The 15585-nt window shown below is 47.3% G+C and overlaps 1 protein-coding gene across 1 annotated transcript in view; it reads left to right on the plus strand.

Annotated features, from left to right (window-relative positions):
• Positions 1-14656, plus strand: part of CA10 (carbonic anhydrase 10) — a 498325-nt gene extending 483669 nt beyond the window's left edge. Inside the window, exons 7-9 of the mRNA XM_082706802.1 lie at positions 8196-8350; positions 10772-10946; positions 13367-14656. Coding sequence (XP_082562928.1) covers positions 8196-8350; positions 10772-10946; positions 13367-13389 — 353 coding nt within the window. The 3' untranslated portion in view covers positions 13390-14656. The remainder of the gene's footprint in view (positions 1-8195; positions 8351-10771; positions 10947-13366) is intronic.
• The last annotated feature ends 929 nt before the right edge of the window (positions 14657-15585 follow it).

Consider the following 15585-nt stretch of genomic DNA (forward strand, 5'->3'; position numbering starts at 1 on the left):
ACATTACCCACAAATGAAGACTTTCTTCTGATATCCCAGCACTGTGTATCATTTCGGGGGCTTCATTCCCTTTCAATTTCGTATACTCTGTTCATTTCACTGATTGTAAATACAGTGGTGAACTTCAGCCCAGAAGGAATCCAAAAGATCCCAGAGTCCAAATTTTAAAAGATCCTGCTATTGTCTTAAATTATTCCCTCCAAGGAAATAAAAAAGATACACAACCAAAGGCACTTGGAGGAGAGATTTTAAACGTGTTTTTTTACACACAGTATGAGCTCCTTAAAGCATTTTTTTTTTCTGTCTTGCTTCTTTATAATTTTGGTTTGGTCCCCTGCCCTGACCCCCAGCTAAAAGCAAGAAGAGAGCGACTTGTACCTCTCAGGTCCTTGGGAAGCCTTCTGGGCTCCTGCTCCTCAGATGGCCGTGGTATTGGGTGTGACCAAGTATACCCAGGAGTTTAAGCATATTGCTTCTGGTGCCTTTCTCTGTGCTTAATTGAACTTGTACTTTCATTTCAAAAGAATGGCTTTGGAAATGTTTTTCAGGGAACGAGAAATGCAGCAACCATTTGCCATGTTGCAATCTAAGTAGAAACTCCGGGAAATGAGGGACAGGAAAGGCGGGGGGGGCTTCCCTCCACGACTCCAATTCTCAGGGGGGTCCTGTTTTTCACCGGCAATTGGTATACAACAACAAAAAATCATATTACTTTATTCTTTGGTAATTGCCTTTCTTCAGCTCACTCGGATTTGCCTCAGATTCCAAGAGGAAATGTCATTCTATATGAGAAAATTGCCAAATAGTTCCTTATTGATCAGAAGCCAGCCTGGTATCGATCTCCGGAAACACCGTGTCCTTTGCTTGTTGGTACCGCTCTCTCCAAATGGGAACTTCATAACCAGGGCGCCGGGTGATGTTAAATCCACATAAGCAAACATGACACACTTAACAGAGTCTGTCATTGAAGCTCAGACAGAGGGAAGGATTCTCCCACTATTCAGTTCTAGGCATGTCATCGTAGTACATTTTTTTTCTTTTTTTAAAGATTTTTATTTATTTATTTGACAGACAGAGATCACAAGTAGGCAGAGAGGTAGGCAGAGAGAGAGAGGAGGAGGAAGCAGACTCCCCGCAGAGCAGAGAGCCCAATGCAAGGCTTGATCCCAGGACTCTGGGATCATGACCTGAGCTGAAGGCAGAAGCTTTAACCCACTGAGCCATACAGGTGCCCCAGTACATTTTTCTTATTAAAAAATGAAAGGAAGAAATGGGGCACTTGGGTGGCTCAGTGGGTTAAGCATCTGCCCTTGGCTCAAGTCATGATCCCAAGGTCCTGGGATCGAGTCCCACATTTCTGGCTCCTTGCTCGGTGGGAGTCTGCTTCTCCCCCTGCCCCTCCGCCTGCTTATTCTCTCTCTGTCTCTCTCCCTTTCTCCCTCTCTTTGTCAAATAAATATATAAAATCTTTAGAAAAAAAAAAAAAAAGAAGGAAAATCTCAGCATGAGAGTTGTATCCATCCCTGAGAACTCAGCGTAAGATAAATCACAGATTTGGTAAAAGCATGTCATAAAATTAAGAGCACATCTGTCAACTTCTCCACTCATTTCAAAGAACAAAATCGGGCTACTAACTGCAGGTAACTGATCTCTCCCTAGTGATTCTCCCAGGGGCCTTCCTGTACTATAGAGATGTAGCCGATGCATAAAGAATCACAGAAGTTGGACCGACCAAGGATAGATGCATCTACAGAAGCTTATGTTGAAGGATGTTTGGGGGTCCAGAGACTGTTCTCGCCTGAAGATGACTTGAGCATTTTCCAGCGTAGTAGTCTAGTGCCTACAGTAAGAGGTCATGGGACTTATCCACCAAGGAAGAAGTTCCTGGCAAAGCCACAAGTGGCACTGAAAGTCAAATTAGGATTTGTGTTTGAAGTCCAGGGCCTTGCCCTCTCTAAGCTATTCTCATATGACGCTTGGATCGACAGAAGTTAGGTGGATGGAAAGATGGTAAGAAAAGACAAGGCAGAAAAATGGGGGGGATAGAAAGAAAGATCTTTATTTTTTAATAAAGATTTTTTTATTTATTTGACAGAGAGAAACACAGTGAGAAAGGGACATAAGCAGGTGGAGTGGGAGAGGGAGAAGCAGGCTTCCCACTAAGCAGGGAGCCCGATGCTGGGCTCGATCCCAGGACCCTGGGATCATGATCCAGGCCAAAGGCAGACGTTCAACCCAGGTGCCCAGAAAACCTCTCTTTAAACATGAAAATTTATTTGAACTTCTTCCATCGCTTCCTTTCAGTAAATATCCTTAACCCAAACAGACCACCCCACTGGTCTCTGAAATTCCCCTCAACTCTATATCTCTCGATCCACAAATAACTCTGACCCCTAGATCTTTGCTGTCCTTACTGATGAATACACGGACCCATGAAGGTTCAGTGAGCAGAATCCACCACCAAGTGCATTCATTCTTAGGTTCCTTTTTGTCTCAGGGCCTGGAGGGTAATGGTGAAAAGCACACACTGACGGTTTTCTGCCAGCTGCTGCGTAGACAGAGGGAGTGGGTGATCGTTTGTTCCTGAGCTGATCAGCCCTAGAATGCACCACAGCATTCCTTGACCCCAGGGCTGGACACTGCAGGGTTTGTCCATATTCTTTTCTCAGCTTCCATGGCCTTTATCCCACCAAATGCACCAAGCAAGTCTCCGTGGGGAGAACAGAGGATGTAAACAGGTAGCCTGTGGTTCTCAATTTCCAATCCTTAGAAGCTGGAACACTGACTTAATGGCAGCCCGAGGCAGAGTGGAGGGAGTCGTGGGGATAAACATGACATGTTAAATGCACGCTGATGTCAGGAATGTAAATACAGTAGTGTAAACAGATGTGTTTGGTGTGGGAACATGGTGATGCCAGGCGGAGACAGGCAGTAGTCTCACTCCTGCCCTGATATCTTGGGTGGGGTGCCCTATTTGGGGGGAAGGAGTGGGCAGCATGTACTTAAGCTAGGGGTATGGACTGGAGCCTCAGAAATCTTTCTCCATCATCTGACGAATGATGCTGCCTCTTCCTCCTTGAGCCTCTGCCCAGCGCCATCAGCAGGTGGAGATGTGGGGCAGAAACTGTTTTACCAATTCCTCCAGTGTTCCTTGAGCACCCCACTATGTGGTGGGCCCCATGCCAATGCCTGGGGATTCCGAGGTCAAAGACAGAAGCTGTTCTCCCAAAGGCTTACAGGGTGGCGGGGACATTTAAATAGAGTAATTATTGGCAGTGACTCAATAAATACAGGGACAAAGGAAGGCCCTAACCCAGCTGGGGAGCACCAGGAGACCTCAGGGAGCTCAAGCAGTGTTTATCCCAGGGAAGAGGTCATCCTGGGAAAGGAAGGGGGGTGGTGACATCAGTGCTGCCCAGTGCCGTAGGCCAGATCCTGTGTCAGGTGCGGATCTTCCTTGGCTTACCTTAGGGTTCCATTCGATAAACCCATTGTAAGTTGAAAACTTCCTAGTGGCAAACATCACAGCCCAGCCCGGCTGACCTCACGCATGTTCGCGGAACCCTTATGTTCGCCTGCAGTGGGGTAAATCATCTAACACGCAGCCTATTTTATAACGAAGCATTGGTTATCTCATGCAATTTATCGAATACTGCGCTGAAAGTGGGAAAGTGAATGTAGATGGTTGTGTGTGGTACAGAACGGAGGGAGGTTCCCAGCCATGGACCCCTCACGCTCCGGGGGCTGACAGGGAGCCTCGGCTCGCTGCCCGGCATCCCGGGAGAGGACGGTTGGCCTGGGAATAGATCCAAATTCACAATTTAGAGCATGATTTCTACTGAAGGAGGATGGCTTTCAGACCAATATAAAGTTGAAAAATCATAAATTGAACCATCCGAAGGTGGGGACCATCTGCACTGGAAAGTGTGGTCTTATTTGTTCTTCAAACAGCTCAGAGTCAAGGACTCTGTCTCAGTTCCTTTAGGCTGCATTCCTAAACTACCGCTGATGGGTGGCGTACAAGCTACACAAAGATCTGGAGGCTGAAATTCTGAGACCAGGGTGCCGGCGTGGCTGGGGTCTGGCGAGGGCCCTCTGCTGGGTCGCGGAAATCTTGTTGCCTCTTCGCAAGGACGAAGGGGTGAGAGTGCTCTCTGTGGTCCCTTCTATAAGGGCGCTAATCCCATCCGAGAGGGCTTCGTCCTCTCAATCTAATGATCTCCCCAGAGCCCTTCCTCCTAATACTATCACATCAGAGGTTAAGACTTCAAAATATGAATTTTAGGGGGACACATACATTCAGTTCTATGGCTACCCAACCACCTGCATACTACAGATGTGGAAACCGAGGCTCACACGGTTACCTGCACATCCAAGGTCACACGGAAGGGGAGCAGCCCCGTCAGCATTCAAACTCAGGTCTGAGTCCAGTGCTCACACTTTTCACACTGGGTCTTTCCAAGTTCTGGAGTGTGAAGAAATAAAAAGGGCAGAAAGGTGGGGCACTTGGCGGGCTCAGTCCATGGAGCACGTAACTCTTGATCTCGGGGTTGTGAGTTTGAGCCCCGTGTTGGGCGTAGAGATGACTTAAAAATAAAATCTTTTAAAAAAAGAAGAAGAAGAAGGGCAAAAGGTGAAGTGGAAATCTGCAAGATTCATGGAAAGAACCAAGTGGCAAATAAGGATTGTGGGAGGCCGAGACGGCCCTCAAGCTGCCCGAGTTCTCCGTCGGAGTGTTGCATCTCTTGGGGGACATGGCAGGACGCCAGCGGATGGAGTCAGGGACATGGGCGCAACAGTGTTTTGGAAGCACGCTGTCATCCTGCTGTGTGGGTTACATCTCGGAACGTAATGTCTTGCTCCTTGCCTGTCCCCCAACACACACACACACACACCCCAACACTTGCCTCGGGCATGGACGCAGTGCAGAGGCTGCTTCTGGTTCCAGAGAAACATCAATGTTCTTTTCCTTTATCCCAGCCATGCCTGGAATGCCCCGCGCTCCACCGCCTCCTTCCTTCCCTCCTCCCCACCGCCCCAAATAAAATAAAATACAGTAATCGCCACACGCCAGAGTACCTAATATGCTCTGCATGCAAGCTTGGTTAAACAAATCACATTGACCTTTCGTAACAATGAGCCAAATGCTTCCGTCTCTCCTCCCGTATGTTCCTCTTCGGGCCAAACCGCCGACCAGGGCAGGCACCATTAAGTGCGGATCTGATCTTGCTACTCCCCTGGTCTAAACCCTTCAGTGGCTCCGCATTGCCTGCAGGATGTCCAGCAGTGCAGAGTAGGATGTCCCCCGTGTGGCCTGTGCCCTCCACTGGCCTCATTTTGCACAACACCCCTCCCCTCCCCACCCCTGCAGCTCCAGGCACTCCCGACCCTCAGCCAGTGTGCCTCTCTCCCTCCGTCCTCAGTTCTTTCCCTGGCAGGAATGTCTACAGGGCCCTTGACAGCCACCCTGCTGCCAGCTACACACTGATGACCTCCTGTCATTCAAAATGCAGCTCAGACCCAGCTCCTCGATGAATACTCTCCCGAGTCCCCACCCGCAAGGCAGAAGTGACCACCTCTCCCTGTTCCCAGCACAGATCTATGTCGCCGTCGCCGTGGTTCCTTGCTGCACTCACTTAACAACGTCGTGCTCACCCACTCGTGGCTCAGTGCTTGACGTGTCTTAAGGGCTTAAGAAACAGAGCCACGGAAAAGGATTGTGTTGACGCCGGATGGGACTCCCTAGGAGCGTCCCATCAGTGCGTGCTCTGGACGTTGTGGCCTTGTAGGGAAGCATCTGCCCCCACAGGCCAGAGTCCAGACCCCTAGGGCAGCCGTGGTCCCGTCACCGTGTCTCTCCTGGGCTTGTCCCGAGTCTGTGGTGTTCAGACGGGAGGGTGGACACATTTCAATGCAAAGTGAAAGAAAGTCTTTTCTCCTAGGGTTCGCCTCCAGATCCAGCCGGAGACCACTCTGTCCGTCTCATGGTCATGCTGTGGACATAGCTCTGGAGACGTTCGCCACCCCCGCCCCACTGGGGTGGTCAGAGGCCAGGAGGAGCAGTTGTGGGGGGAAGCAGGCAGACAGTGGTCTTGTTTACATCATTCCAAACCACTGGATCAGTTGATCGGTTCTTAATTCTGTTGATGAGGGAAGGAGCCCTGAAATTCAAGTTACCTTGGCAGAGATGACTCTTTTTTTATCGGAGAAAATTGAGTGAGCAATTTCTGGAGGAAGAGATGGGAAAGGAAGGAGGATTTTGCCCAGGAAAATGGGTGAGCGTCCCCTGATGCTCAGGATCCGAAGGGAGGAACAGGCCTGGCGGAGGTGTACTCATCACCACCTGATAGGAGAGCCCACATTGATTTATTTGGCTGGTTTTGTGTGTCTCACTAGAGTGAGTGTGGGCACCGTATCTACCTTGTTCACTGCTCTCTCCCCAGACCCTCCCTAACCCCATGCCCAGCACCAGCTGGTGCTTCTCCAACACGTGTTGAGTGAATGAGTGACTTTGGTCTGGAAGTCAGGAGAGCTGGGTTCCAGTTCCTACTCTGTAGTCCCCAGCCAGCTCTGAGACATTAGGGAGGTTACTGTGTCTCTCTGATCTTGTCAGCGGGGATGTTACTATCTGCCTGACCAGTCTTAGAGGTCATTGTGAGGTTCCAGCTGTATGTGAAAGTCCCTTATTGTACCTTCATACGTGCACAGTCCTAAACCTGAGAGGTTATGTCAACCACTGAAGAAGTTAGTCCTTTTCCATTGGGAGTTGGAAACACGGATGAGAGAATCCAAGAGGACTGGAGGAGACAGGCTTTTCCCCCCACCTGCCAGGCATTGGGTTCCTCTGGCCTCCCGGACTGGCCACAGCAGTGGACACTCATGATCTGAAATCACTGGGATACAGAGGACAATGGAAGCCATAGAGGTAGATGGGCTGCTCACTGAAGAGTGAGGAAGGAAAAAAAAAAAGCCTTGGACTTGTCCCCTGCTTGTCTCCACTGAGACAAGCAGGTGGAGAATCAGGAGCCAGCAACAGAACCTGAGAAAGAATGGCCAGAAAAATAGGAATACCAGGCATGGCGTTTTAGAAGCCAGGAGAAGAGAGGAAGGGTGTGCAGAGAGAAGAGGAGGGATCCTAGAGAGAGGAGGAGGGTGAGAGACATTCATTGGAATTTGTGGGTGTTTGAAAACTTCAGTACATTACAGTGTTCACAAAGGTATAACCCATGCACGGAATTTAAAAATCAGAATGAAATAAACCAAAATGCTTGTGGCCACTGCTTCAGATGACTGAGGTATTGATTAACTTCTTGTTGTCTCTCTTTTCTCCATATAGTCTGATATGTACTTAGGTCAGTTTCATAATTGAAAAAGCATATTTAATAGTAAAATATATATGAATGGGACTACCTCAAATAGGTATAAAAAGGGAAAAGGCTATGTGCATGGGTGCGATAGGGAAGAGACCGACAAAGATCGAAAGTTGTTGGACTTAACTGTTGAATCTCATGATAGATTTAGCCTGATTTGCTTTTTTTTTTTCTGAAAGTATTTTCTTAATGTTCTTTTAATTAAGCAAAGGGAGTAAATGAGAATGGCGACCAAGCTATGTTTCAGTTGGCCCTGAAGTCTTTAACTGTGTATTTCGTTATGACCGTAATGCTATGGGTCTCGGTCTCAGGGACCACAAGCAAGGACTTGGGTCATTCTTGTGGCCTCACCAATATTTGGTGCCCCATCCTGCTGGATAAATGTTCCTCCTTGAATCTCTGATGTCAGCCTTGGCCGTGTTACCTCTTTGGCTACCAAAATGTAAGCAGAAGTGACAGGTGCCCCTTCTGGGATGGGAGAGCTAAGAGCCAACATACACTTCATCTTAGTTGCTTTCTGTCATTGCTACTCATAAGGGTCTAGATGGCGGCTGCTCACAGGGCCTGAGTCCCAGATTGTGGACAGCAGTGACAGTGGAGGAAGCTCCCTCCATTTCAACTTGGGGTGAAAGTGTATGTGAACAAGAGATAAGCTTCTGTTGTTGAAAATAACTGAGATCGGGGGTGGGGGGGGTGCTGCTCGTTTTTGTAGCCTATCCTGGCAGATATAGTCTTCTGAAATCTGTAAAGAAAAAGAAATGATCAGCCCTCCCAGCTTGTTCTCAAGAAACCTAACTCTTATGTCTTTCTGATTTCCTTCTCTAGATGATGCATATTTACTACAGGGACTTAATATAGAGGAACTATATCCAGAGACCTCTAGTTTCATTACGTATGATGGGTCGATGACTATCCCACCCTGCTATGAGACGGCAAGTTGGATAATAATGAACAAACCCGTCTATATAACCAGGATGCAGGTGAGCCCTTCTGCGGTCTTTCAGCTTATGGGGAAGACGGTGTCAAGCCCAGCTGGGTTTATGGAGGGCCTTTTGATGAGTTTGCTAGGACTGCTTTGACAGAATGTAACATAAACTCCTCACTTACACGACAGAAACGTACTGCTTCACAGCTCTGGAAGCTACAAATACAAGATTAAGGAGTCATCAGCGTTGGCCCCTTCTGAGGGATGTATGGAAGAATCTGCTCCCCACCTGTCCTTCTGGTGGTGGCTGGGAATCTTCGGTGTTCCTTGGTTCCTAGAAGCACTGCCCACCCTGCCTTCATTTTGATCTGGCATTCTTCCCCTGCGTCTCTTCCCAAATCCCCTTTTTTATAAGGACACCTTCGTCACCCTGAATTAGAGCCCACCCTAATGACCTCATCTTAACTGACTACACCTGTGATGACCCTATTTCCAAATCAGGTCAGATTCTGGGATACTAGGGAGTTAGGATTTCAATTTATGAATTCTGGAGGTCCACAACTGAAATCAACACACTAGGTTTGAAAACCAGCATCTCGGGGCACCTGGGTGGCTCAGTGGGTTAAAGTCTCTGCCTTCAGCTCAGATCATGATCCTAGGGTCCTGGGATTGAGCCCTGCTGTCTGTCCGGCGGGGAGCCTGCTTCCTCCTCTCTCTCTCTCTGCCTACTTGTGATCTCTGTCAAATAAATAAACAAAATCTTTAAATTAAAAAAAAAAAAAGGAAAAGAAAACCAGCATCTGAAATGGCTTAGCATGAATGAATTGTAGAAGCATCCCACATGTCTGAATAAGAAAAGACAGCAAGGTCAGCTCCCAGAGTGTGCACTGAAGTCATTATGTTCAAACAGCAAGGGAGCAAAATGGATGGCATGTCCAAATATATTTGAAAAAGAGAGATTTTTAAAAAGTTAAATAGGGGCAACTGGGTGACTCAGGTAATTAAGCGTCCAACTCTTGATCTCAGCCCAGATCTCGATCTCACAGTCGTTGAGTTCCAGCCTGGTGTTGGGTTGGGCTCCATGCTGGGTACGGAGCCTACATAAAAAAAAAAAATAAAAATAAAAAAGTTAAATAGATTTCCTTACTGGGAGGCTTGTCAGGGTCTTTAAATTGATCATACCTGTGTCAGTCACTAAGAAGAGACAGAGGATATTGAGCATTTCACAAACTGTTGAAATGTGAAGTATTTTAGAACATCTCATGGGACTCATATGCCCTTGAACTACCTGAGAACCAGGTCTGAGCACTGGGTGCGAGCCTTGCCCCTGCTCACTGTGCACTCCCACAACCATCACCCCCCACTTATGTGAAATGAATGTGCCTTTCTTTTTATAACCAGGGGAGTCATGACACCCACTCTGGTTCTGGCATTCTACAACCGTGTATAAAACTCAAAAGGAAGAGGAGCAAAGGAATCAAAATCCAATCTCTTTTTCTTTTAAGATTTTATTTTATTTATTTGACAGAGATCACAAGTCGGCAGAGAGGCAGGCGGGGGGTGGGGGGCGGGAACAGGTTCCCTGCTGAGCAGAGAGCCCGATGCGGGGCTCAATCCCAGGACCCCGGGATCATGACCTGAGCCAAAAGCAGAGGCTTAACCCACTGAGCCACCCGGGTGCCCCGGAATCCAATCTCCTTGACAGGACAGTACTCACAACCCAACAAGATGAACCATTTGAAGGCTCCAACCCTATCTGTGTTGATTGGGATTCTTTTAGTGACAAGTGACCCCCTCCAGATGCCTGACTTAGAAAAAAGGAGGTATTCAAGAGATATTGGGACATCTTATGGAAGTTGAGATCAGAAATCAATGTCGGGAAGTCACGAGAAGTCTGTTCTCTTCATTCTCTTTCTCTCCTCATTACACATTCTCTTTGTTCTTCTTTCCTGTTAGAGACAGGAAAGTCTTCCTTTGCTTTGCAGTCCTGGGCTGGAACATGGCAGAAAACGCTTTAGTCCAGCCACCTGGTCCCAATAGTCCCAGAAAAGGAACCGCATTGATCCAGCTTCCTTTAGCTCTGACCCTTGGATCGATCACTATGGTGTGGATAACACCCATGTGGGGGAAATAGAATTCTCTGAATTATTGGAAGTTCTGGAATCATGAGGTGTCCGAGGGAAAAGGGACCCTGGAGAACAACTAGATGGATTTCCTGCTTCCACGGACGGCGTGTTTGAGCTTAAGAGAGAGCAAAGGACTTACTCAGAGACATGCATGACCTGGTGAGGACGAAGCCAGGCTCGTTCCATGCACAGAGGCGCAGCAACCCGAGTCCATGAAACAGGGGTCTCTGCGGTACTCACGTGTCCCCCGTCCCAGGCAGCTAGGACCGCCTGGCTTGGGCACACGGTCCCACTCCCTTCCTAGTGCATTTAGGAGGGTAGGTGGGACTCAGCTGTGTCTCTCTCCGCAGATGCATTCCTTACGGCTGCTCAGCCAGAACCAACCATCTCAGATCTTCCTGAGCATGAGTGACAACTTCAGACCCGTGCAACCACTCAACAACCGCTGTATCCGCACCAACATCAACTTCAGTTTACAGGGGAAGGACTGTCCCAACAACCGAGCCCAGAAACTTCAGTATAGAGGTGGGTACACTGGCACAGAGGGCAACGGGCCCCAGCCGGGGGCAGGGGGGGGCGCCTCTTGTTAGGATCATGATCACAAATGACAGTGAGACCCCCACCGCCCCCCACCCCAACCTTCCATTTGTATGGTGCTTTCCTGCTGGTGAAACCTCAGTATCATTGGAGATAAGCAGAGATGGAGACAGACAGGCAGAGATGGGGCTGGGGGAGGGGTGCCAAACCTTCAAATGCCTTCCCATTCACAGCATTTAAAAAAAAAAAAAAAAAAAAAAAGGAAGGGAGGGAGGAAGGAAGCTTTATCGAAGCCCACATTAGGATTAGGACAGCTGCCTGGGTTACAGATTCTTCACAAGGAAGAAAGTACTCCCATGAAAGGATATTTGGTGTAGGGTTATATGCATTTTTCTGCGTACATAGTTACAAATCATCACACTAAGGACATTGCAGAAAGTTGCAGACCTCTTCTAAAGCCTCTAGTATATTCAGCACCGTAAGACCCTAAACGGATGGGAGCCAGGGAGGTATGTTTCCTTTTTCTTCTTCTTTATGTTATTCTTTAAGCTCCAGCTAGTTAACATACAGCGTGATATCCGCTTTAGGTGTACAACATAGTGACTCAGCACTGCCGTGCGGTACCTGGTGCTCAGCACGACGGGTGCACCGCTTCATCTCCACCTCCTGCTTCACCCACCCTCCCTTACATCGCGTGTTCTCTGTAGTTAGTCTGTTTCTTGGTTTGCCTCACTCTCTCTTTTTTTTTTTTTTCCGTTACTCGTTTGTTTTATCACTTAAATTCCACATATACGTGAAATCGTGTGGTATTTGTCTTTCTCTGACTGACTTGTTTTGCTTAGCATAAGACAGCATTTTTATTGCCATTTTACCCAAGGGCCCAGGGAGGCTGATTTTCCAATGTTATCTGTTAGAACAGGACAGCAAGAAGCATTCAAGCTTTTAGCTATGGGCACAATGGACTCCCACTCCCTTTCTCCCAAAAGGGGAGCAAATACTTTGGATGCCGGGCCATTGGGATCCAATGAGGTAACACTTGTGAGCACATCTTCTTCCGGTGTTATGTCCCTAGAAGTGACAATTTTCCCTACTAAAGGAGACATTTAAAATGACTCCTGTCTCCTGTAACCCTCTTGTCCACACATAGCTCTCTCTCTTTTCCTATGCACGCCAAGTATCTCTTGATCATTCTCGTAAAATCTCAACATAGAAAGGAAGATGGAGGTAGAGCAGAGTCATGGAGATATCTTCAACAAGGAATCCACACATCTGGTTCTGTCATTACCAAGCCATGTATACCCAGCCAAGTCATTTCCCCTCTGGACCTGGTTTCTTTCATGACGGTCTTTATACCGTCTACTTCATGACTCACAAGGAGCAAATGAGAGCCTGGATGGGGAAGCCCTTTGTAACAATAATGTGCCAACCAAATATGGGGGCTATGGATGTTACCAGACAGCTGCCCCTTGGTTCCCTACTTTATCTCTCCTGCTTCCCCTGCATCTCCTTCTTTCTTTTTTCTCTGTCAGACACATGCAAAGTGTCAAAACTATAATTGTCTGTTCCCTTCCTGCCAGAACTACCAGAAAAAGACGCCTTTCATTGAGCCTTCCCTTTTTTCAACATGTAGTTATGATGAGCCTAGCCAGGCACTTAGCTAAGTGATGGGAATATAGTGGGGATGAAGACAGATAGGGCCCCCTCCATGCAGAGGTCACAGTCTAGAGCAGGGGTAGCATAATTTTTCTATAAGGGGCAATTGGTAAACACTTTGGGCTTTTGAGTCATATAGTCTCTGCTACATTTTTATGTTGTAGAGTGAAAGCAGCCATAGACAATATGAAAATGATTGGGTGTGGCCAGTCCCCAACAGCAGATCACAGGCTGTATTTGGTCTGTGGGCTGTCATCTGTCCCCTCATCTAAAGCACTGCCATCCACTGGAACTTTCTACAACTCTGGAAATGTTCTATATCTACATTGTTCAGTATATGGTCGCGACCACATGTGGCTATCAGACATTTGAAGAGTGGCTAGTAAGCAACACAACTAAATTTTTAGTTTTCATTTTAATTAATTTGAATTTATGGTAGCCACCTGTGACCAGTAACAACCCTATGGGATGGGTCGGGCCTAGAGGTTTATGAGGAAGCAGAGTGGGTGGTTGGGACACATACTCAGAATTTACAGAACTGTCCCGTCCCCTTTGGGACAGGCAGTGGTGTAGTATAGTGGCTGAAGAATATTGGGAAATTGACCAAACCTAGCTTTAAACCTTCACTCTGCACTTGCCTGCTGCTTGCTGTGTCCTCCTAGGCAAGTAAGCCCCCTATACTTTGTGCGCATTAACTCAACTATGCCTTGTTTTGTGTTATTTTTGTGTGTGTTTTCCTTTCTCTCTCCTTCCAGTAAATGAATGGCTCCTCAAGTAGGGAACGAGACCAAGAAGAATCTCAAGAAGAAATACTACAACTTTGAATTGATGTAACCTAGAATGCCCCCCTCTTTCTTCTCTCTCCCTCTCTCCCTCAAGCCTCATTCACTCTTTGGATTGGCCCTTTCTTCATGAAAAGTATCTGCAAAACCATGGCAGAGGAACACATCTCTTCCACACACTCAGACACACACACACACACACACACACACACACACACACAGGGGCACACATGCCAACATATCTACACATAGACACACTCACATGGCCTCCAGGATGGGAAGTCAAGTTTCAGAAAATACAGGCTCGTTCAAAAGAGGTCTTAGAAGAAAACAACCAGTTAACCTGATTACAATTTTGATACTGTTTTCCTGAACTAATAAATCTACCCAATGAGACTTTTCAGCCTTTGTACATACAAAATTCTTCCAAAAGAGAGAGAGGAGAAAACACAGCTCCGACAGCATCAAGCGGACTTTGTTCTTGGCATCAAGTTATCTCGGGTGGTGTCCTAGGATCCTCTGGTGACAGGTGAACCAGGATAAAGTTGGCCAAGGACACTTATTCTTCTGTTTACTCCCCCAAAAAAATTAAAAAGAAAAGGACAGACCTTGAAGAGATACACATTGTATATATATCACTGCAGACTATAAAGAAATGGAATTATTTCCCCCTCTTCGTCACATATCTGTAGTAGGATTTGCCAAGATCAGAATCGATCCATTCACTGTTTCTTGTTTTCCAAAGGTCATACATTGTGTTTGGTTATTGTTAACAGCTCAATAAATGTGTTTAACGAGTTAATTTCATTTTTCCGCCTTTGGTCTGTTCTCCTTCCTTACAGGCGAAGCCCAGATTCCATTACAACTGCATTCTTTGATTTCACTTGTTCCTTCATCTACATGTTCTGTTCATTTGCAGCCAGTTTTGACTGAGTTTGTGGCAATCAGGAATGCATTTGCTAAGCAAGTATAACTTTTAATTCCACTCCATGGCTCGATCATTCATACAAGGTGAGCTTCCGCCTGAGACAGCAGGCGACAGATTTCTTGCGTTTCAAAACTGCCATCCCCCTCCCACCCCTGTGATGCTCCCTTGAAGGAATGCACTTTGCCTTGTAAATTCCTGGGAAGGGGGTGTCTTTTCTCTCCAGGTGCAGCCGGATCTCACAAAATACAAACGAATGCCTTTCTTTCCTTGTTTATAATGGTCACTCACTGTGTTTGGTTACTGTCAAGAAATCAATAAATGTGTTTAACAAGTTAGCCCATACCTGTGTCGTAGTTTTTTGAGGAGGAGGAGGCTCCCTGCCGAAGCCTCGGAGTCCTGCTGCGTCCACGAGCCGCGGTGCTGTGGCCGCTGGGGCTGCGGAGCCACGGGAACTGCCCGGCTGGCCATTCCCAGAACCAGGTAATTAATACCCTGGTGAGAAAACACAGAGGCTCAGCTGCTGGAAGGGAAGATTTCGATGTTCGTTCGGTGGCCAAATTAAAAATAAACTTCCATCTCTCCTTTCTGTCACAGTCCCCTGAAAGAGGGAAGCGTGCAGGCAGGCAGGGTCTGCGTGAACGGGAAACTTCAGACAAGTGACACATTAGTCATATTGATGATGGGGGAAAAAAAGATCAAATAACCAAATGCTTCATATTTGAAATAATACACGTAATTGAAGTGTTTTCACTTTTTGCACCAACATGAGTTAGAGGATGGCCTTCGTCGTGATGCTCTAGCAGCCAATTTCTGAGCAACTGTATTTTTGCAGAACATCAGATCTGTCTGCAAAAGTTCAGGGTGGACAGGGGGCAGTCTTCCTCTGTGTGGCTTACTGCTTTCTCCCCAAGACAGAATCTTCCTGAGCCTGCAAGTCAGGCAGAGATGTAGTACAGTGGCTGAAGAATATTGGGAAATCAACCAAACCTAGCTTTAAACTTTCACTCTGCCACTTGCCTGCTGCTTGCTGTGTCCTCCTAGGCAAGTCACTTTATTTGCTGATCTGGGCACAGGGAGGCTAATCACTGCCCCCATGAGTTGTGAGGCTTAAATGCTACTTAGAGCAGTCAGCCCAACACCAGTGACTGTTCTGTATGTGGTGCCTATAGGTCACATGTGCGGCTCACGTGGGCAGGGTTTTGTGGACCATATCCTACCCCCCTCTCCAGGAAGGGTGTGGCATCAGTCAAAACAAATCCATCAA

This window comes from Mustela nivalis, assembly GCF_964662115.1.
Source record: "Mustela nivalis genome assembly, chromosome: 17".
NCBI classification, from domain to species: Eukaryota; Metazoa; Chordata; class Mammalia; order Carnivora; family Mustelidae; genus Mustela; species Mustela nivalis.